At 38.0% G+C, this 22,561-nt stretch overlaps 1 protein-coding gene across 3 annotated transcripts; it reads left to right on the top strand.

The window, feature by feature from the left end:
• Positions 1 to 4,078: 4,078 nt before the first annotated feature.
• Positions 4,079 to 15,886, top strand: lhx8a (LIM homeobox 8a). 3 transcript variants are annotated; one of them, XM_041991437.1, is made up of 8 exons: positions 4,079 to 4,295; positions 7,022 to 7,180; positions 10,636 to 10,757; positions 11,702 to 11,922; positions 12,974 to 13,074; positions 13,524 to 13,619; positions 14,929 to 15,109; positions 15,297 to 15,886. In XM_041991437.1, the coding sequence occupies exons 1-8, from the start codon at positions 4,269 to 4,271 to the stop codon at positions 15,371 to 15,373; spliced, it is 984 nt and encodes a 327-aa protein (XP_041847371.1). In that variant the 5' UTR covers positions 4,079 to 4,268; the 3' UTR covers positions 15,374 to 15,886. The 3 variants fall into 3 exon arrangements, with proteins under 3 accessions (XP_041847371.1, XP_041847370.1, XP_041847369.1); XM_041991436.1 differs by lacking the exon at positions 4,079 to 4,295 and adding an exon at positions 4,709 to 5,528 and having other exon boundaries at positions 14,929 to 15,123; XM_041991435.1 differs by lacking the exon at positions 4,079 to 4,295 and adding an exon at positions 4,716 to 5,528.
• The last annotated feature ends 6,675 nt before the right edge of the window (positions 15,887 to 22,561 follow it).

The following is a 22,561-nucleotide window of genomic DNA, read 5'->3' as shown; positions in this document are numbered from 1 at the left end:
AGTGTGCACATTAATGTTTCAACAGTCAAATTATCCTACAGCTTTACTGAAGACGCAGCTGGCCACAGTGTGACTGCAAATGGTTGAACTAATGGGGATTAAACACTACATAAAGGCCTCAATCTTGTGTCATTACCTGACAAGCCATATGAATCAAACCTTAGGAGGTGGTGGTTTTTGTAAGCTGTAAGTCAATTGATTCATGAACCAATCGTTGCATTGTGACAAAGCTACTATATGTGGTGTTAAGGTTTAGGTTCTTTAATTGTGAGCTCTTGTTGCCATGATGAACCACCTGCATGTCTTATAATGACTCAGCAGATGCTGTGTGGTGTTTTTTTTTTTCTTTTTACCCTGTCCTGTCCAGCATCCTAACATACAGAACGGTGGTCTGTGTGCTATATTTTGCTTGACAGATTTGCTCTACCAAGGGAGACATGTTATATACATGGCTGCCCTTGATATTTTTATTACTTTTATTGTAATATTATTTTCTTTAGTCTTTATATGTCAGTGCCAAACCTGACAGGGAGATAGAGGGGGGGGGGGGGGGGGAAGGACAGTATTTAAATGTGAAAATAACAGTTGTCTAGGCTGCCTAAAACACATCACAAAAATAATTGTAACCTACCACAGTACTATATGATACATAAAGAAAAATAGGATAATGATGATCTGAAAAAGTAGTCATCAAACGTACCTGCAGAGAAACGTACCAACACACAAACATCAGCAACATCTAGTCAGAAGCGGATGGAGAGATGAGCACATTTGTGAGCATGCACGTGTGAACGTGCGTGTGTGGCCATGTAACAAGGAGGAAATGTGTGCTTGCAAGGGGGCCATGATCATGCCGCACCCGGAAGCATCAGCGAGGGATGGGGGGAGCCCGAGGCCCCAAAACAGACAGAGCAGCGGCCCATTCAGCCCAGAGCAGAGGGGCCCGCAGACTAGAGTCCCCCGGCACGACAGGGCAGGGGCACCGGGCAGCACAGGGTGATGGTGAGCAGGCCCAGTGGGCGCGGGGCACTGCAGAGTGGGCCGCACGGAGGGCAGGCATCCCACAGGTCCAAGGGCCACCCATTCCCCCCAGCAGAGTCCCACCCAGGAATCCGAGGGGCCCGACCGCCCCAGGCAAAACCACCGCAGGCCACGCCAACCCAACGCCAAGGCTAGGCACCCCAGAGAAAAGAACATGTCCGCAGCCCCCCCCCGTGTGATGGTTTTTGTCCTAAATCCTGCATCCCTGTTGAGAGGACAGGCTTAGAAAGCTGCAGTGGAGAGATCTGCCAAATGCTGAACAACAATGATGTCTTTTTCTAATATTTCTTCAATGAGATGTGTGTTTATCTGTTTATTTTCCTTTGAATTATTAATCATATGTTAGTCTTAGGACACCAGCAAGATAGTTTGGTCAGATTTTTACTTATTTATTTATTTTTAGCAATAATATAGTTTTAAAGCTATTTGAGATTCAGGTTAAATGATGAAAATTACCTAAAGACAGTGTGTTTTTGGTCGAAAGAGAGAAGAAAATCTTTTAGTATTTGAAGATTTATGCGTGACCAGTGGCTATTATGTATGGAAAATTGAATTGCATTAAATTTCTCATTTATTTAAAAGAGATTAAAACCTCATTGAAAAAAAAACAAACAAAAAAAAACAAAAAAACAAAAAGAACAAAAACAGTTTTAAAGAGTGGCCTAGCCAACCACAGCACAACCACATGTTTACAAAGTACCACCAAACAAAAACAGACAAACTGTCAAACTCCACAAGTAAACAGATAGCAGCCAACATTTAATACATCATGGGGTGAATTTTGCCAAGAGCCAACAGTAACTTTCCCTCTGAGCCCTCAAAATAAACTTAAACTCTCCCAGAGAGGTCAGTTCTTTAATTTTAATTCAGTTTGTAAATTATTCAGAGGAAGAAGCAGCTAATTTTAATCTTTGTTTTTTTTACAAGATCTGTTCTGACTCTCAGGACCACCAACTATAGGATAGATTAAGAGACAAAGTCATTTTTTATTCTGGGTTTTAGACATGCATGTAGAAAGATAAAGAGGAGCTTGGCCAAGATTAGTTCAATATATAGAAATTAGTCAATGTGAAAGCCTGTGTTGTATGCGTTGATATAGAAGCAAGTTAATCATGATAAGCTTTTAATAAGGTGGGATGATTTGTGGTAACATGAAAAATACTATAGGGCAAACAACTTACTTCTCTATGATTATTAAAAAAAAATAAAAAAACAAAAGTAAAAATGGCCTTTTCACTCATCAGTAAACACTACTAGAGGTGATACACAAAACTAAAAATGATGGATATATATATATATATATATATATATATATATATATATATATAACACAATTTGTATCGGATGGATGGATGGATGGATGGATGGATGGATGGATGTGCTTACTGAGTCTAAAATAGTAGTACAACAATTAATAGTTCTAATAAGTCTGTTTTTCTTATATCTGAATTTGTTTTAAAGCCCAGAATCTAAATTTGAGCACATTTGTAACACTAATGTCTTTAACTAAGTTCTAATAATACATTTTTCATTGTTTCATTAAAGCTAAAACACGCTCTGCTACACATCCAAGTTGGTGAATTCCATCTTAAAGACCCATAGAGAAAGGAGCCGGACAGGGTATTGGGTTTCATACATGCAGATAAGACCCAAAGGGATTTTTGCTCCAGTCTCTTACCTCTCAAGTCTCAGAGTGCCTTTTGAGAATGTTTTTATTTGTGCCTTTCTGCTCCCAGTCTTTGGTTCACCATCATCTTCTTAAAGTCTGACAAGGTAATCATCAAAGAGGAGGTAAGTTCTGCAGCGCACTCACTTTCTAAAGAGGAGGACAAGGGGTCAAATCTGCAAATAGAAAAAATCTTTCCATAAGAATGAGTTTTAAAGACCTTAAATTTTAGCTGAAAAAGGATGCAATACACTGCATATTATATGATGGCACAGTCGCCAGAACATTGAATTTCATCAAGTCTCAGGTAATTTAATTCAACAAGCTGTTGTTTTAATGTACCCTGAGCAAGTTTAAAGGACTATATCAACAACTTTTGATGTTGCTCAGATGGTGTGGATGTCTAAATAAATACAATTCAGACCCCCAAACAAGACCTGTGCTGTTTTCCTAAGCTCCCAGAGGCAAGAAAGGAAAAAGATGACGCATAGAGATAAAGTCAGACCGGCCAACTTAAGGTGAATGTCTCTCACAGGAAAATCTCTCAAAGTTGCCTTTTTAAGATTTTCTATGGCCTTTCTGGGTTATGGAAAAAACTTTACATAAATTAAATCCTGTTAATTTATGTCTGTAATGTTTGCTGACTTTTTATCTGTACATTGATTAAAGGAGTTTTCTGTTTTCAGGGCTGAATTAGGGGCCCCAAAGTACAAACGTTAGTTGCTGGACCCAGACTGAACCTCAGTGTGTGCCATACTAATGACATCTGGAGAGACCAACTGGTAGCCTAAATGTTTTAAATCCGACTAAAATTCTGTTAATTTACACAAACAGGGAATGAATTAATAATTTGAATCATGTTGATCATGAAAATCCTATTAAATTTAAGTATTTGCTGGTTCCTCTTATGTTGCAGTTAATTGGATGTTGGAAAAAAAAAAACACAAATTGTATTATATTTTCATACAATATCCATTATTAAAAGAAAAAAATGTCAATTACAGGTCATAACTCTCAGTCAGTAAAATAACTGGTTATTCTATGATATTTGCCTTTAGGGCACCCATTAGAGGACATTGAAAAGAAATATGAATCTGCCTTTTGAGGCCCCTGAGGATCTAATCCCTTATGACTAGTTCGGCCTTAGCGCATTTAAATATTTGACCAATTTATTCTGCTTTAAAAAAATCTAACTTTGCAGCAGCCGCCTTGCAGGCCTGAATGAAGAGAATTAATTCTGCGATCCTTACACTACAAATATGAACTTGATGTTGCAGGGCGGGCACAGGCCAGAACAGTGGGAGGTGCGCTGGGCTTTTTAATCTTTAGACAAAACAAGCTCCACTCTTACAACAAGTGGGGAGTGGAAAAAGTGAACAAGTCCATGAACGAAAAGCAAGCCGGGGTGATTCACAAGCGGGACTGCAGTGGAGTAACTCACTGATAAACCGCCACCTATTTATTAGTTTACCTCCGCCAAGACGGCGGAGGAATATCGGGGAGAAGAAAAGAGACTGCCTGCTGTTGTAAACATCTGGATAAACCGGGATGTTCCCAGAAAATGTTTAACTGTGCCTCTAACAGTGTGGTGAGTCCATTTATTCGATAAATCTATGTATTATTATCATTTTATATTATTAAAATAGCCAACGTAAATCTAGAATTGTAAACTGTGCGTCTTGTCACATATCTTGCAACACTTACAAATTGACTTGAAATTAAATTAAAATATGCATATTTATTTAATGAAAACCGTTTATTTGGCTATACACCATGTGTTGCTGCTAAAGCGTATAGCCTAGTGGTTTGCCTTAAACCTATGGGAAGAAAACGAACGACAGTCTACGTGAAAAAGCCTAAAAATATAAGCCATGACCTTTATAGCTGAGTTAGTTAAAGCTCTAATAAGTTTTAGGGTATGTTTCCAGTTTATTATTTGGTTTAAGCCTATACCAATATTTTTCTTGTGGGACCTCAGTACAAAAAAACAAACAACAACAACAACAACAACAACAACAACAAAAAAAAAAAAAAAAAAAAACAACAAACAAACAAAAAAGAAAAAAAAAGAAAAAAAAAGAAAAACGTTCAATACAGCTAAGCATAGACCTACGCTTTAGCAAAACACAATATTATCTCACAAATATCTCTCTTTTCTATTATTTTAACCTATAAAGTGTATAGTGTTTACAAGCATCACAACTTGTTAGGACGTGACTTTATTTGTATTGCCTGGAAATCTCTTTCTTTTCCTCTGAAACTGCCGTTCAGAAAGAGAAACTGACAGAAGGGAGTCGACTTTAGAACTGTCCGAAGCAGCCAAATCTCATAGGAACATAACGAGGCCTTCGTGAGATAATGCAACCCTCACCTGCTGCAGATGCATCATTATCACACGTGCGCGGCTGTACACAATCAGAAACATGAGACGCAGCTGTGCGCGTGGGCCGCGTACCATGACGTTCAATTTAATCAAAATAATATGAAAACGTTTAGTTTAACAAAAGACGAAAGCTGACTCATTTTTTATTACAAATTTTCTCGATTTGCGACACGAGAAAAACTAACCTTATGAAATATTACACAAGCATCGTATAAAAAGTCTTAAAGCAAATGTTTCGTTAATCAATACTGTCCTTTATTAAAGTCAGCGTTAATCAACGTAGTTGTCATGGAAATAGGAAGGGGACGTCCACTCACTTGGTCATTCAGGCTCGTGCGTCGACAGTGACTTGTCTTTGACAGCATGTCGGAGGAGGAGAGGTCACCGACTGAGGCTGTTTTCACTCAGCTGCAGCTTGGACATACTTTTTACGACACAGTAGGTGTATTCAATATCAAATTAACAACTTTCCCCCCACCTGACAGGGCGAGACTGGGAAATTAGAATCAAATGTAAGCTGGCGCGTGGGGAAGGGGAATTCAAAGTGCCGCTAAGTAAACACAAAAATTAAGGAAAGCACAAGGAAACAAAGAAAAGGGGAAGATAATCAAATAATAAAAAAAAGGTTACTTTAAATTGTATGATCGGTCAAAACAAATCCGATTGACAAATAGCCTGAAGGCAGATTTGGCCCACCGCATTCCTCTCGATTTGTGGCCTATGCTACATAATTCATAAAAGTTCGTTATGTTAAAGTAACTAATGTGCAAGGCCTATGCTAGTTTTTCAGCCCTATGCAAATATTATTAACGTAGGTCTACGTTCAACCTATTGTACCCACAGAGGCTTCTTACCAATAGCCATGTTGCAACAAATATATAATTAATTTAAGCAATATAATAGCTAGGCCACGAAACAATTTAAATATTTCGCGTGCCATGCCTGCATTATGCTCATTACGTTTAATTATATGGCATTAAATAATCGAAGTTAATGTCGGGTAACTGTTAATGACAATTACACACACACACACAAAAGAAAAAAAATCAAAGCATATGCATTTTGTCATTTATATATAACAAAATGCCCTTTGTCATAACGACAATGTTTTGATTTAATTCACAACTCATAAACATGTGAATTAGTGATTGCTTCATAAGTCACCTTCTCTTTTGCTCCGTAAATTCACCTTTTGCAGAAATTAGATTTTCTTATTTGCGCATCATTTTTCCAAGAATGCTACCTAAAAATTGCCTTCTCTTCTCACATCTATTTTAAATAGAACCTTTTTATCGTTCGCTATGAACATGCTATACACATGCTAATTTTGTGTTTAACAGTTTTAAAAGAGGGTAAATTTTTTTTAAAAAGAATCCTGAAACCAATTTAACAGTATCTACAGTTTTGCACTCCGTACGCTATACGATTATTTTTTAACATGTGTGATGAGCCATTTCTCTATTTGTTACTTAAAAGGTGCATTTGAAGGAAATGAGCATTAGCTGAACCATAAAGGGTGTTTATGTTAATTATGAGATAATTAGTTTGGAATAGCACTGATTCATTTTGATGTTTGATTTCACACAATTGTTATGTTTCTCAGCATGTTTAATAAAATATAACAACCAGAAATATAGTTTCCTCAATCATTTATTTATATTTTCACATTTTGTATGCATGACAATATCCAAAAATTCCAATATTTCTTTGAGATGTGTTTTCTGTCTAAACAGATATCTAAATAAATATTGATAAGAATTTGAATACGTTTGATACTTTACAGAGAAAATTTAAACACAATATAAACAAATAGTCCCCCTTGACACACACATACACTTTGCTTTTGTACTAATAAATCCATTAATGAGCAGCCCCTTCATGCAATAGTTATACATTTTATGTTTTGACCATTTTTTATGTGTTTATGACAGAGCTCTTCTGGGCCTGATGATCTTTTCGAGGAGGACTCTTACTCACCATCCTCCCTCTCCTCATCGTCCTTGTCTTCTGTTCCTATGGTGGCCTCCCTGCAGGGGAAAACCCTGTGCACTTCATGCGGCCTAGAGATTATTGACAGATACCTCCTTAAGGTTTGACCTTCTCTGTGTGACAGGCATTATCATTGTTTATGACAAAACTACTAAACTGGGCGCATTTACAAAGTCATTTGATTTGAGAGCACAGCTCACAATGGGCCATGAGTGCCTTAAGTTTATACTCATATTAATATAAATTTGTACTGATGTTTTCTTAAGTTTTTTAATTAGATTTGAAGCATGGCCTCTTGTTTCTGAGAAGTGATGCTAATCTTTTTGTTTAAGCTTTCAATTTGATTTACATGGATTTCACCCTATGCCTGGATGATTTGGAGTATTGGATTAGATTTGGTTACAGTTTTTCTCAATAGATAGGACACTGCTCCTGAAAAATAGCACATTTCCCAAAGTAGACTGCACACCCTTTTCTTCATTAGGACACAATTCTAAAAGCACTGCACTCATCATTCAAAAGGGAACTTTATTGTCAGAATCTAAACTTTGTTTCCAAAATGAACAGATAGAGCAAAATTAGCAGTTTAAACACAAATACATCCTATGAACTGACCAGAGAGGACAATTACAGTCCATAACTGTGCATTACAAAACACCCCCTTAAAATAATGGCTTAATTAATTTTTAAGGCTTTTCACAAAACACAAAATATTGACTATTTATTAGCAATTTCATTAAAAAAAAGTTGTGACAACAGCTAACTATTGACATATTAAAACAATGTTTATTAATTATGTAACATGAGAAGAATAAATTACTTGGGCAAATTTTTTAACATGCCTTTGTGACTTAAGCCATTTGAACCTATTGTTAACATGGTTAACAATAAAGCATTACTAACAAAGTAAACATCATGCAGAGGTGGTGTGTGCATCTCATCACTTCTCCCTTCATTTCTTCTTTATGGGGTTCTTGACTGCCTATTAATATGGCAAATTGTCAAAAAAGGGACAACACTCAGTTGGCATGACTTGTTTCATTGACTGGAGGTCCTGGAACTGTCTTTCTTGGATTGGTAAAGCATATGGAAACATTCTTATCCATGCCCTTGGCTCATTTGGTACTTGTACCTTTTGTGGCAGAAACACAGTTTAAAATGGACCTTGCCATCACAGCTAAACTGAAGAGCTTCCAAGTCATTTGGATCCCCAGCAATTTTTTTTTTTTTTGCCTGATTTGATGCTAGTGAAGTAAGATTCATTCATTTTCAGGAACTGGTCATGCTGAAGCACCTTCACATGGTAAGGTGGTGTCTGATTGTTGCAGTCTGGGGTATGATGACGTAGTTTTTTGGGGTGAAGATCTCTGTAACCCTTTTGCATTCAATATGCATGCTGCCACACTCCATTTGTGTGTGCCCTGCAAAAAGGCAAAAAGGTATTTCTGTGTTATTAGTACTCCATATTTCCTTGCAAGCTCAGAGGATGCGTTGCCACACATGCATTATAGTTCTGATAACTGCAACTGTCGCTTCACACAATGCTCTCCTTGACTTCTGGATGGTCTTTGATCACATCTTCAGAGTGGCAATATTGAAGGTGTGCAAATGCTTCACCACTCAGGTCACCTTGACATTCGTCTCAAATGTAGCAGTAACCTTCCTTTGATCTCATATTAAAGAGGGTGAAGTTGTGGACCTGCAGTTTTGTAATATAGACTGATGGCTTGGGTTTTTGGACACAACGGCACAGCTTGCAAGTCCGTTGTCCAAATGGACTTCTTCTAAATTTGCAGATTCCTTGTCACAGGATTTTTCTTGCCTCGCTTCTTTCTGGGAGACATGTTTATACTCAGCTTTGCTGATATTCTCATGTTTGAATAAAACACAAACATATCACTGATCTTTTCACAGAATGAATACAGAATAGTTTTCTTCATGGGAAAACTTCTGAGAAATATTGTATTTTAACAGCCCTTACTCCAGAGGTTGCAGCTGCCTGCTGATATTCCCGATGTAGTTGGGAGATGCTTGTGCCCGGGCATGGAATTTCTTATTTTTGTATGCCTATATGCTTCTGCAGTAGTGTGAATCAAGAGTGGGCAGGTCCCTCAACCAGTCATTTAGGAAATCCTTGGCACCGGTTTTAAGCTTTGCATGTTTGCCACTCTTAGGTCCAGATTTAGATGGTGATGCTGTTGCTTGTTCGTCATGGCTGATGGTGTCTGTGTTCAGCCAGTGTGTAGTGGTTCTACCAGGGAGACCAAAAGTAGAAGGAAAAATCGCCTTGCACACTTTGAGACTCATTCCATCTTGAAGCTTTAGTTGGTAGGACAATGAGGAATTGGATCTGTTAGCAACTTTTTTTTTTTTTTGCTCTGTGTTAACTTTTGCAACCAGAGTGGTGACGTAGAACCAGTGTTCCTTCTATCTTTTTGCTAACAAAAATGCTGACTAAAAGACTGAATAAGAAGACTAGATAATTATGCAATAACTTGCTATGTCATTATTAAAGTAAAAACATAACTAACCAGTGAGGGAAAAGCCCTGAATCATGGCAATAACTTCAGGGGTTAGGTAGATCTTTCTTCTTGAAGCAGCAGCCATTTTGAAAAGCTTGTAAAACTGCTTAAGTTACACTCTTGACTTAAGCCATTGTACTACAGGGGTAAAAACATATCATCTGTTAAAGTGAGGATGTAGGTGACATCATCAAAGGTGGCCAGCTTCACAAAAAGATTTAGTCAAAATCATTTTTGATTTTTTTTGAAAAAAAAAAAAGAAAAAAAAAAGACTTAGGCCATTATGTTAGGAAGGTCATGAAAATAATAATTCTACACAAAAGTTACACTACTGGATTGTACAATCCTAAAATAAAAGGCAGTTTATTTGTATAAAAGCAAGACGATCAGTTTTGAAGAGGCTTGCATTGTTGATTCCTCTGAAATTGTTGTCTTGGATTATTTGTTGCTGGATTTCACAGTTTTATTGCATTGTTTGCATCACCTTTTGGACAATTAGAGCCTCTTGCTGCTGGTTAAATACAGTAAAGATGGTTCCATGTCCCAGGACATTATGAATGACACTGACACTAATTTCATCGGAAATTCAATTTCTTTGCCTGGGTTGTTGTCTCCATCTAGGTCTTGGTCTTTGTCTAGGTCTTCCAACATGACCTCTTGCTCCTCTGACATCCCTTTTGTACCTAATGCTGTTTCCAGTTGTCTTTATAGTGTGCAGTTCATTAGCAAAAAGTGTTTTAAACTTTGACCTGTTGTGTCTTAATTGTGACAGCTGTGTTGGAGCAGTGTCCGAATTCAGCCTCCTTGTCTAGTACTAGTTCTTGTTAAATGGCTTTTTGTTGTGTATGTCTCTTGCTTTAATTGAAATATCTTGTAAGATAAGCATAAAGTCACCAGAATAGAAATTCTTGTGAATAATCTTTTGACATGAACAGGAAATAATAATACTCAATGATGTGTAATGATTCTTGCTGACCATTTTGTGTCAGTCTATTTATTATTATTTTTCCCTTTTATACACCCAATAATTTTAGGTGAACAACTTGTCCTGGCACGTGCGCTGCCTGTCATGCAGCGTGTGTAAAACATCACTAGGACGACACGTGAGCTGTTACGTGAAAGATAAACAAGTTTTTTGTAAACTTGACTACTTTAGGTAAGTCAAATCCAATAGATTGTTTAGAGTTCGATTTAAGTTGATTTAATTCAAGGAAAGATGTGTTGAACTGTTTTTGATACAAGTAATAACCAATTATATAATGCATGATGCAGCCACATTCTTTTAAAAAGAATAAAGAAAGGGGCTTGTATCTGAAGTTATTGACATACTAGAAAATGAAGTGTATGAAAAGTCAGGGCCTAAAGAATTTTATAACCTAATGCCATGCCAGAGCTTAAAAAGTTGCAACTGTTAAAGTGAAAGCTGAAAGGATGGATCCGACAAGCTATTTGTTTTTTTTTTTGTTTTCTTTTTTTTCTTCTAAGATATGAAAATATAATCAATGGATCAAGCATGCCTGCATATTCTGCAAAATCTGAGCTCAGACGTACAACCAGTAGCAGCTCTTCTTTCCTATTTTCACCAAAGTGTTTTGAAATCTTAATTTCATTAAGTTTTAGTTTTACTCAGATTTACAGAAATGGTTGAATTAGTAGTCTCTGTGTAGAGCTAAGGAGTCATAAAGCCCAAGTAAAGGTCAAGAACCACGTTCATTTGGAGTGAGCTGTGCAGTGATTAACAGCATGGCGTCCATATCCATGTCTGCATTTATTTACAACCTAGCTACGTGTTTTCTTCAGATGCGGTTCTGTCAACACGGGTGGCTGTGGATCAGGAGATGTAGTGTGACAGAGATAAACTGAACAAATAAAACCGTAAATCATTGTGACAGGATTTTTAGATAATACATCAAGAGATTTAAGGCCAGTGAATTCAGTAAGACACCTTCTCATGGACTGATAGTTATTTTAATGTCATTTTAACGGTTATTGATCACATAATTATACCTTTCCACCTCCTTATGTGAACAGTATTCTTACTTTCTTACTTTCACACATCATTCCATTCCATTTATCCCTTTTTTCCCCCTGTTTCTTCAGGAGGTATGGTACTCGCTGTGCTCGTTGTGGTCGAAACATCCATTCTACTGACTGGGTGCGTCGTGCAAGAGGGAGCACCTTCCACCTGGCCTGTTTCTCCTGCACCTCTTGCAAGCGCCAGCTCTCTACTGGAGAGGAATGTGGACTATTAGAGAACAGGGTCTTCTGCCGGCCTCACTATGACACGATGATGGAGAGTCTCAAACGTGTTAAGGAGAATGGTGAGTTGTGGATGGGGTTCAGTTTGATAGCAAGTTAAAAACAACTTTCAGTCCTCATCTTCACTAATCCCACTGATTCATTGAACAATTAATACAGCTGGCTTAATTACAAAATCAACTGCAGGCCATTAGCATAGAACCATGTATGGGGTCATGAGTGTGGCCAGGTCTCCTCCCTTAGAGGTTAAGTCAATACAGTATGAATCAGCAAAGAAGTGGCTTCACACATGGTATTAAATGTCTTATGGAGATATCAAAGATTTGACCTTTTTGGAGGTTTTGAGATACAGTATCCGTATATAATTTTAGACAGCACAAGTGTATGGTAATACAGTTTCAACTTCAGTTTCAAGAGCATCATGTGCTCTAGTCATATTGTAACTTAGTAATTCAACTCAGGCTAATGAATTGGAAATACAAATTATAATCCTCTGGCCACAACCATTTCTGCCTATTCCATTGGATTCAAGAAAACTGTAGACCACTTTAGCTATTCAATAATGACAAGAGTCAAATCTGCTAATTTCCTCTCTGTATCACAAATAGAATTGAGGGAGGGTGAGTGGGATTTGTAGCACTTACAGATCTGTGTCTTTTGTACCTGTTATAACTGGAAGACTTATTTCAACAAACTCCAGGTATAACTCCAAAAGAGTGCAGCTCCCAACTCTCCCAGCAGAGGGAAGATAAGAGAATTCATGTTTAAATGGGATTAAATGTTTTAAATCTTACCAGGTGCCAAGTAGCTCTCTTGTGCCAATTGTACAGTAATTTCTTCTTCTTCTTCTTATTTTTCTTCCTCTTCTTCTTCTTCTTGAACTAGGTTTCCTAAAAATATATTGTTTATCTGACAAGTGTGTAATATCCCTATCTAGAACATTTTTTCTCCTTTTAAATTAGTTTTTGCAAAACATTTGCTCAGAAACAGCACTGATTGTATTTTTTACCATTGTGCACATTAAGGATTCCTACATCAGCATATCATCAAAAACATGAACTACATTTCATTTTGTCTATCTTTTGGGTAAAATGTTGTGTTTCTGTACTAAAGAGCAACCAAAAGTAGGAGAGATAGGAGACAAGGATGATGCCAACTCTATGCCCCGGCCTGCTAAGAGGGCCAGGACCAGCTTCACTGTTGACCAATTACAGGTACTGTAAGCTGGTATTATTTATTTACTGTTGACTACATAGGTTTAATAGAAACATTGACAGGATTAAGTTGCTCTGTTCTGAAGGTAACCAAAGGTAACTTATTGTCTTGCTAGAACTAGTAGAAGGGAAATATGTGAATGCAGTAAATATTACACAAATCTTATGATTAATTATACATTATATTAATGTAAAAGAGTTTAATGGAGGTGAAATGTTGACTTTGGCTTGTTGGATGAACAGAAATTAATATTTTTGTGACTGCTGAATGTGTAAAATAAGTTACCCATGATAAAATCAAAATCAAGTGTTATATGGTCCGCTTGTTAATGTATTTCTCTGGCTTTCAGCAGCAGTTAATAAATACAGTCTTTTAAGACCGTGAAGTTTGTCTGGAGTGTGTTGCCGTTAAAACATAAAATTGTCTCCTTTCTCATCTCTATCTGTAGGTGATGCAAACCCAGTTTGCTAAAGATAACAACCCAGATGCCCAGACTTTGCAGAGGTTGGCAGAAAGGACTGGTCTCAGTCGAAGGGTTATTCAGGTGAAGCAATGCTGGCTGATCATTAGTGTTTGTATTTAATCATTTGAGAAATGGTTCAGCAGTCCTAAAGTAAGGTTATATGCCAAAGAAAAGGTCATAAAGTAAAGGTGCAAATAGGGGTACTGCTTCTGTGCTAATTGTTTGGTTGTGGCAAAAATACAAAACACATAGTCTAAACTTTTGTTAAAAGTAATTCAGTGTTGGAAAAACACTTAAATGAAATCGGACACTTTGATTTGCTTTCAGTATTAACAGTGAGACATTCAGATACTTATTTACAATTGATGCTTGGTCCTCTTTCTATTAGGAAAGGAGAAGTGAGGTGCATGGCAATGCAGTCTCATGACAGATCATAAATATGTATGTTGGTTAACAGAAAAATATGTGACAGTTTTATGGTAAAGGCTCTAGGCTCTCTGGATGAGGCTCTAGCAAATTATAGCAAAAACTAGCACAAGTTAAGTGTAGAAGCAAGTAGGAGTGTTCTGGTTGTTAAAATGTCCAACATGACATTCTGTTTGTGACTGTGATATAAAATCAGTTTCTGATGAGACATGCTCTGTCCCTTCAGAAATTAGACATGTCACAGGGCTGTAGTCTTTGTAAGAAAGCTGTTTTATGAACTTTACTCAAACAACTGGGTTTTGCCTCTAACCAATTACAAACTGTTGTTCTTGCCGCAAGAACATGTTCTGATGATTAAATTTCTTTCATATGTTTTCTCTCAAGACAATAGGGCTGATTACACTCCACCAGCCAAGGTTCATTGCTGTAGCTACTGCAACTCTGTTGGCTTTAGTGGCTGAACCATTTGTGTGATCCACTAAAACTGATTCCCATGTTTATAATGTGTGTGTGTGTGTGTGTGTGTGTGTGTGTGTGTGTGTGTGTGTGTGTGTGTGTGTGTGTGTGTATATATATAAATTTTTATTTATTTTACTATGTACAAAAAAGCAATTATACAGCCATCACTACCCACCTGATAATGGTTTTAAAAGGAGATGAAGGTACATTGTTAGAGTTAAAATATATAGGTTAAAAACATACAGAGTTTAGTGCTCAGTGGTTGCCATTTCTATCATGTGATGGGATGCTACTCATTATAAAATAACTAGCATCATGTCACTATTTTCATTTTCCCCTCTTTAATGTCTGGATTGTGAAACTACTTCATATTACATGTCAGGACAAATGTTCTAATTTAACTGTTTCTGGTGAGACTGGACTAGTTATGAATCTAGCAGGCAACACAAAAACAATGCTATTCTAACTTTAAAGATCAGTTATAAATCCAATCTCCCCCTCTCAGGTTTGGTTTCAGAACTGTCGAGCTCGCCAAAAAAAACACATCAGCCCAAGCCAAGCCTCCTCAGCCGTGATGACATCACTCCCAACTGGTCATCTGACACCATCACTGATGGAGGATCTGCAGTATACAACCTACATTTCCACTGACACACCCCTCCTCACCACTCTGACTTACATGGATGGTAAGAAATATCAGTTGAAACTATCGAAACTATACCTGAACTCTACAGGTAATTTAGTGCTAATCATATGAACCATTTAAATGACAACTGTAAATCAGTGCTTTCTTTCTAGAAATTGGACTGAATTATTTAAGTTTCAGTCAACATTTAGTTCAAGTCATCCTTCAATATATTTTTACCTCCCCAGTGCAAACTCCAGACCCACTTTTGCTTCAGCCACTTGTATCCCATTCACTGACCCAACTTCCAGTAAGCCACACCTGAGTTTCAGCCCAGCGCCTGAGGACTGAAGATGACTGGTTGATGGAAAGATGAAGAGCAGATTATTACTAAATAAAAGTTCTGTAAGGTTTGGATTAATTAAATTTACAAACCGCTTCAAAATAATAGCACTGAAATGTCACTCCAAATATGAGTAGACATGTTGATGAATCAACTGGTTGAGTCATACAGATTTATTTCATACAGGGTTTCACAGTGGAGAATATGCTAAGGAAGAAACATTTTGATATTTGCAAGATGAAACTTATGTTAATGTGTATATCTAATGAATTTCTGTATTTAATTTATTTGGAGGATTGAATGAGATGAGGCACTTTGTTCTAAAATAATGTAAAATTACTTTGGTTTGAGTAAAATGGATTTTTTTTCAAGATGCAACTGAGAAAATATAGTCTTGGCATTTACAAGAACTGAGATGTTATCTTTTTTTTCTGTTTAAAGACTACTAGAAAATTCAGCTTGGGGTCACACTGCAAATTAAAACCACTAGAGATAGTACATTCATGGAGTAAGTCTTTTCTTTCCAGTCTCAATGATATCACAGACATGTACAGAACATGAACTGAACAGCAAGTATGGACAACCCTTTTTTTTTTTTTTTTTTTTACTTTCTTCTTCCAATGCCAAACTCTTGGCACTTTATGAATCCACATGTTTTAGCACAAACATTTAGGATTTTTCAGTTGTGTGTTTAGCACAGACAAAAAGCAATAGTGTATACAAAGCATTAACAGGCTGCAAATGATTCCACCTGGAACCTTGTATGAATTGCACACTGGGAACTAATTTACCCATTTGATCGGGTGATTAAAGCTAAAAACTGCACCTCAAAGTTTTGTTTAAATTGTGTAACAGTCATTGTAGATTTTTCAGTTTGCCAAAGGCTTTTCTGAAGTAGGTCTTAAGCACTATTCATGCCAAAGTTGTAGCTTCAAACACAACATTAAAGATGGAATCCCAGAGCCTTCTGAAATGTTTTTTTTTTTTTTTTAACTTGTCCTGTCCAGCATCATAGCAAGCAAAATGATAATCTGGTTGCTGTATCATGCTGAACAAATTTGCTCTGCCAAGGGGAGGCCTATGGGTAAGGCTCCTCTTGATAATCTGATTCATTTATTTATTTATTTACTATGAATCACTGAATCTATGTAATCTTGCTGGACCTGACCGGAGGGGACAGAAAAAGATGGAAAATAGCATAAAGAGCAAAAGGGAAAGAAGAAAGGAGACAAAAAGATCACAGACAGAAGGAAACGACCCTTCAATCCACACCATCACCAGACAACAAACTGTTACACCTGTACACGAACACACCAGAAAATTTCCAAGAACTTTTACAAAAACAGAAACACATACACAGAAAAAACAGGGCTGCCAGTCATTAAGAGTTTTTAAATAATAACCAAATCAAAAAGACATAACAGCGACCAGATACTAACTCACAGGAAAAATACAAAAAAAAAAATCAAAAAAATTAATAATTATCGCTTAGTATTAAAAACCCACTAGACAACTCAGTGACTGTGTCAGCATGCAGAGCGTGAGAAACAAGGAGTGATCAGTGATGAAGAGTGGTGAGTGAGATCATGCAAATGCGACTATGCCTCCACGGAGGCCAGAGGCAGACCAGGGCCTGGGCCGGGCCCTCAGCAGCAGACCCGGAGCACCAACCCAAGCCACCCCACCTCAAAGACGACTCCAGCCCCACCCGAAGGGCGGCAGAGGAGAGCCCCAGCAAAAGCCCCCCACGGTCCCGGGGCACAGGCCCCAGTGGGCCAAGATCAGCAGCCGCCGGCCCCGCCAGGGACCGGCCACCCAGGGCAGCCCAAGCAAAGGGCCCAGGGCCCCAGGAGCCCAGAGGCGGTCGCCCCACCCCCCAAAGGCAGAAGGCCCGCAACATGCCTAGGAGGACCAGGCCCCCCCAGACAGCCACCCGGCACAGGCCAGCACACACCCCGGGAACCAGGGTGCTATCGGCCCCCTCCCCCCACTCCCCATCTACTTCAATCTGCAAGCCTTCTGAAATGTTGACATCACTCACAGCAAGAACCTACTCAGAAACCTCAAACCAAAAGGAGAGATTGATTTATCCAATTAAAAACAATGTTTAGGATCATTTTCCTGTTTCCATCACCAGGTTTTATGACTGCAGGCTCTGCCCTGTCAGTCTCTGTATATCTAGCTTTCTGGAGCCTCATTTATAAAATTGTGCATAGCAAAGATGACTACAGGTGGCGTTCATAGGGAAAAGAAATGAGGTGCACAAAACTTACAGATTTATAAAAGAGTAGCCACAATGTCCTGAGTGTTTCCGTTTATAATCAGAATCGACTCTACAGTTGGAACAGGGAGGAAGCGCCTTGCTCCGCCCTTTTCTGAAAGGTCAGGTGAACTCCTATAATAAATATTCGCCATCTCCATGATGGCTCAGGAGGGGAAAAAGAGGGATGTAGCAGAAGCCCTCGTTTTTAACAACGAAATACGGGTGCACGTCCTTGCAAATGAAGCAATCGTCTGTTATTGTGGATCCAGGACAATGGGCCACAACATTGGTGAGCAACATGTTGAATCACATTTGATTTGGACATTTAGGAAAGGAAAATATTTGGTTAATGACAGCAGATTTAGCTCGTTTAGTTTTGGCTATATGTAACGGTCCTGGAGTATTGCATGCCGGTTAGAAATTCTGTCCGACTTTAGCCTGCCCCTGACTGCATCGGAACATGTGACCACATGACCACATGACCATAAAACATCACGGGAACAGTCAGCGTGCAGCTAGTACTCAGGAACCACAGCTTGGGGACCTTCCTCCGTAGACGACAGAAGTTGGTTCAACTTCTCGCTGACATAAACTCTGTTTTTCTGACGGGACTTACATGTAATGCTGCAAGTAATAAATCCATTTCAGTGTTATTAATAGGCCACATGAAAATGATTTCAAACAGCCTTGATATTTCATATTGCAATTAGGCGAATCGTTACCAAACCTGGACAGGCTGCTTCAACAAAGCAACACAAAATGTGTGCAGTTTATCACACTTAAATAAATATGAAGCATAACTGTAGGTAGGTTATGTCAAACAAACATGGGCAGTAATTGAACAAATCCTCTTCATAATTTGGATTTGTTTCATTCAAAGACAAGGAATACAATACAAAGACACAATACAAGGACTTATTGGTGTGTATCCTACATTTCCTCATGCCACCTTTGCACATTTCTTTTATTTGTTTTGAATTCCTATACTCTGCTTATTATTGTCAGGCTATTGGCAGGCAGATGACAAGGCAAAACATTAATGTTTTGTGTATTTGAGGTTAAACATTTACCAGATTGCTGACCTTTATGTTGCACCTTATCAGGCAAATAACATTCTGTCTGGCAAGATGTTTCTAATGGTACAGTGCAAGTTCATGTAATTTGCACCAACAACAATGCTGTCTCAGTATTCTTAACAGTCTATTATTAGATGCATCACAGACCCACAAGGGCAAGAAAAAACAGAAGGGACTTGATGAGATCTGCAAAACGTTCAGTAACTTTCAGCCCATTCTTCTGGACAGAACAGTTTTAGCTCGGTCATATTCCCTGGATGTGTTCAGTGCATGACTTTTTTAGGTCAAAGCATCTCTGTTAGGTTAGGGTTTGACCTGCCCACTTCTAAACAGAGATTTAGACTAGTCTATCATTTGCCCACACTGGTCAGTAACTACAAAGGCTAGGCTACTTAAACACACAATTAGGCAGTGACATTGAACCATTATTGAGGTAACTATACCCTTTCTGCGCAATTACATTGTCTTGAAGAAAATTGGCTCTCCTCAGCATTGATCGCATCCGCAATGACGAAGACAAATGCCACGAGATCTTCCATCCTTGCAATCGTCACGTCGACGAACTTGTTCGACTTGCTGCTTTTAGTCTGCCCCTGATGACTCACAAAGTTCTTGTCTGGCCATGAAGTCAGACAGTAGATAGACATATACTATTCGAATGGGCCTTTTTGATATACGCTGTTAATGAGCAGTTCATTTCATTCATGTGTATTAACGTTGGGTAACCTCTAAATCAAAGTTTTATTAATCCTGGTCCACATGAAACCACTGCCCTACATGTAGAGGTAACCCGTTTATTTAGTTTATTAACAGGCTTGCAAAGAACTTGAATCTGAATCAAGTGTGTTGGGAACACATGGATTGACAAACAATGGTATAGTGCACGTCGAGGACATAAATCAAACCGAGTTAACAATTAATGACCTAAGAACTACTATAAAACAAAATAACAAAACTAGTATATAAATGGTTTCTATTTTCATTATAATCCTCAATCTAAAATGACCATTTCAGTTTAATAATGTGAGTTAAGAGTTAACAGTTTGACTTCTTACACTTTCCCTTAGTTATGCTGCCTAGTACCCCACTATCACAGTGGTCATTAGTAAACAAACTCTTGCTGGAAACTTGGAGGCTATTTCATAACAGACAGACAATGGCTGATTTACTTGAGTGAGCCTCTGCTGATTAGATCAAACTCACCTGAGTGTCATCTGATCACTGCTTCAGAAGAATGTAACCAAGGAAATCTGATGTTTAGAATAAGGATTTAACTTGGTCAGTGCCATTAATCTGTATCCGTATCATGGCTGAACTATAAATGTCATTAAAGACCACTGTGAGAGGATGTTGATTGGACATCTTCTGCCTTCTTTCTTTAACTGGGGAGTAAATAATGAGAAAATAACATTAAGTTACCCAACTATAGGCTGTTACTTTACTGAGTCTTGTAATTGTTAGTGACTCAAAAGTTTATTAAATGCTTACCAGAAATAACTTTTATTTCCATGATCGGTACAAACTCTTAGCTTCTTATAGCTACATGGCCATTCGTGTAATGTTAGTTGGTGCAGGATTGGTATAATTTTTGTACCTCAGTTTAGATTATCTAAAAGTGTTAATCTAGGTGTAGTTACAGTTTGTTCCAATTTTCCTCAAAACTAAATGAAGCTAAAAAAAAACATGAGCCTGAAAAAAAGCAAATAAAAGCTCTTTCTTTAACAAATAATATTATTTTTCTTCACATTATTTTGTAAAAACTCTATTGGTTGCTATGTTTGGTCCCTTGGGATGGGTTTGTTTTTATATTTTTTATATTATGCTTTGTAGCACCCCAGTTCTTGTGTTGAACTGTAAGTGAAATGGATGGGTCTGCGCACTTTAGAGTGTGCAGTCATAGAGATGGGATATATGGCTCTTTAAAGGGAGTCAGATCTTGAGGAACGGTTCCTTTCAAAGAGCCATTCAAAAGACTGGCTCGTTCTTACAATATTTTACAAAATTTCACAATATATATGAATGACAAACAATAAAATATGTACCTATATAAAAGCTACTATACAAGATTTAAAAAATTATAGGAAAAATATAGATTAAAAAAAGGATAAACCTGAGCAGTCAGTGCAAATTCTAGTAAATGTTTTGGATAGAACTCCCAATGTTTGTTTCCAAACAATACTCTGCTCATAGATGCTTCACATGAATGGAGCGTGTTACTTCTATGATGTCACAAATGGGATGACGGCAGCGTGGAAAATTTTTATATAAAAATAATGGCTCACGAATGAACGGCTCATAGCTGTTACTCACATCCCATCATTCATTTAAAAGAGCAATTCAAAAGGATCAATTCGCTCAAAAACGTCACGTCTCTAGTAAGCCATCCTGAGCTAGCTTGTGACTGTCAACTGAAAAGGTGCAGCAAACTTTCTTTGTGAAGGCAGGCTCAACAGCACAGAGATGGTGTGGATGATGTAAGATTTGGAAGTGATTCGATACCAAGTAAATAAAGGGCCAGATTTGCTGATACCGGTACTTTTGAATAATTAAGATGGATAAATTATTAAATTGCTAAATCTGGATTAATTTTTGTGATCTTAAAAGTGCTCTTGTAATTTTTCCTTTATATTATTAATAGATGAATTATTAATCTCCTCTGCTCTTGGTAAATTAGCTAAGTGAAATAACTTAAGTCTGTAATACATGTACTTGTAGTTTAAATATAGTAATAGTACAGTATCCCTTTAACACAAAAGGATCATAATCAGATCTGAGCTATACTATATTCAGTAGGGTAGTATAACAAATGTCCAAGGACTCGGGTCAGCTAGTCCAGACCAGACATCAAACATGGAAAAGCAGCATTTAGCTCTTATTTTACAAACTGTCTGGAGATTAAACTTTCATCAAATGTAGCAATGTTCATTTTCTGTTCTTTTTTTAACACATTGGATTGCTTTATGTATGAAATGCCCAATACAAATAAACTTGCCTTGCCTTTTCTTTTACATTAATTGTCATCTGCCTGTTTAAATTTGTTGTGTTACCACAGTTTCTTACAGACTTTTTTTTAACAGATTATACTGTTTAACTTACTATAACTTTATTTTCTGCTGGAAAATCTTCCTTTCTTCCACTTCATTGCTCTGTTGCTGTGCTGCTTGTGTGTGTGCTCCTGGTTGATGCCTGGAAGCTTACTAGTTTACCAGATGCAGCTGAGTCAACAGAGGTACAAGAAGCAAAGTGGGGCTGATACGTGCTGTGACGGGGACCAGAACTTTAGACAGTCAGGTTGCTTCTTGATGAAATGCAGTAGCACATAATATGTACAGGAGAGAAACTCAAACTCAGGTTTCCCTCTTTTTAGCCTAGGTTTGATCAATATCAGTACCAACGCTGGCATCAATATTATTAATAATTGATTGATTCGCCCACCAACAACAACCATGGAGCTACACAAGTTAATGACGATGGCTGACCAAATAGGGCTCATGCTACCCTACAGGCAGCTTTTCTCAAGGCTGGTGAAAGCCAGCCCACTGGCCCCACAGCCTGTGGCAGAGATGAGCCATTCTAAGGAAGAAGTCTATTCAGTGGCAACCCTGTTTCCAAGCCAACTGCCGGCCCCACCCAAGCTTTGTCGTCACAATGAAGAGACAGTGCTTGATGGTTGAATTCATCCAGGTGTAATTAGCTGCTGAACTGTATGGTTGGTTACTGGAGGAGACTGCAGGACAGCACAACATCATCCTGCTGTTGGTACCCGACAGCTGCATGCTGAGGTGCTCCAGATGTTCCACAGCTCTGAGGGGATGACTCACTTCAGGGTCC

This window comes from Melanotaenia boesemani, chromosome 8 (assembly GCF_017639745.1).
Source record: "Melanotaenia boesemani isolate fMelBoe1 chromosome 8, fMelBoe1.pri, whole genome shotgun sequence".
Lineage (NCBI taxonomy): Eukaryota > Metazoa > Chordata > Actinopteri > Atheriniformes > Melanotaeniidae > Melanotaenia > Melanotaenia boesemani.
Note: the sequence above shows the minus strand (reverse complement) of the source record. Positions and strands in the feature narration are given on the sequence as shown.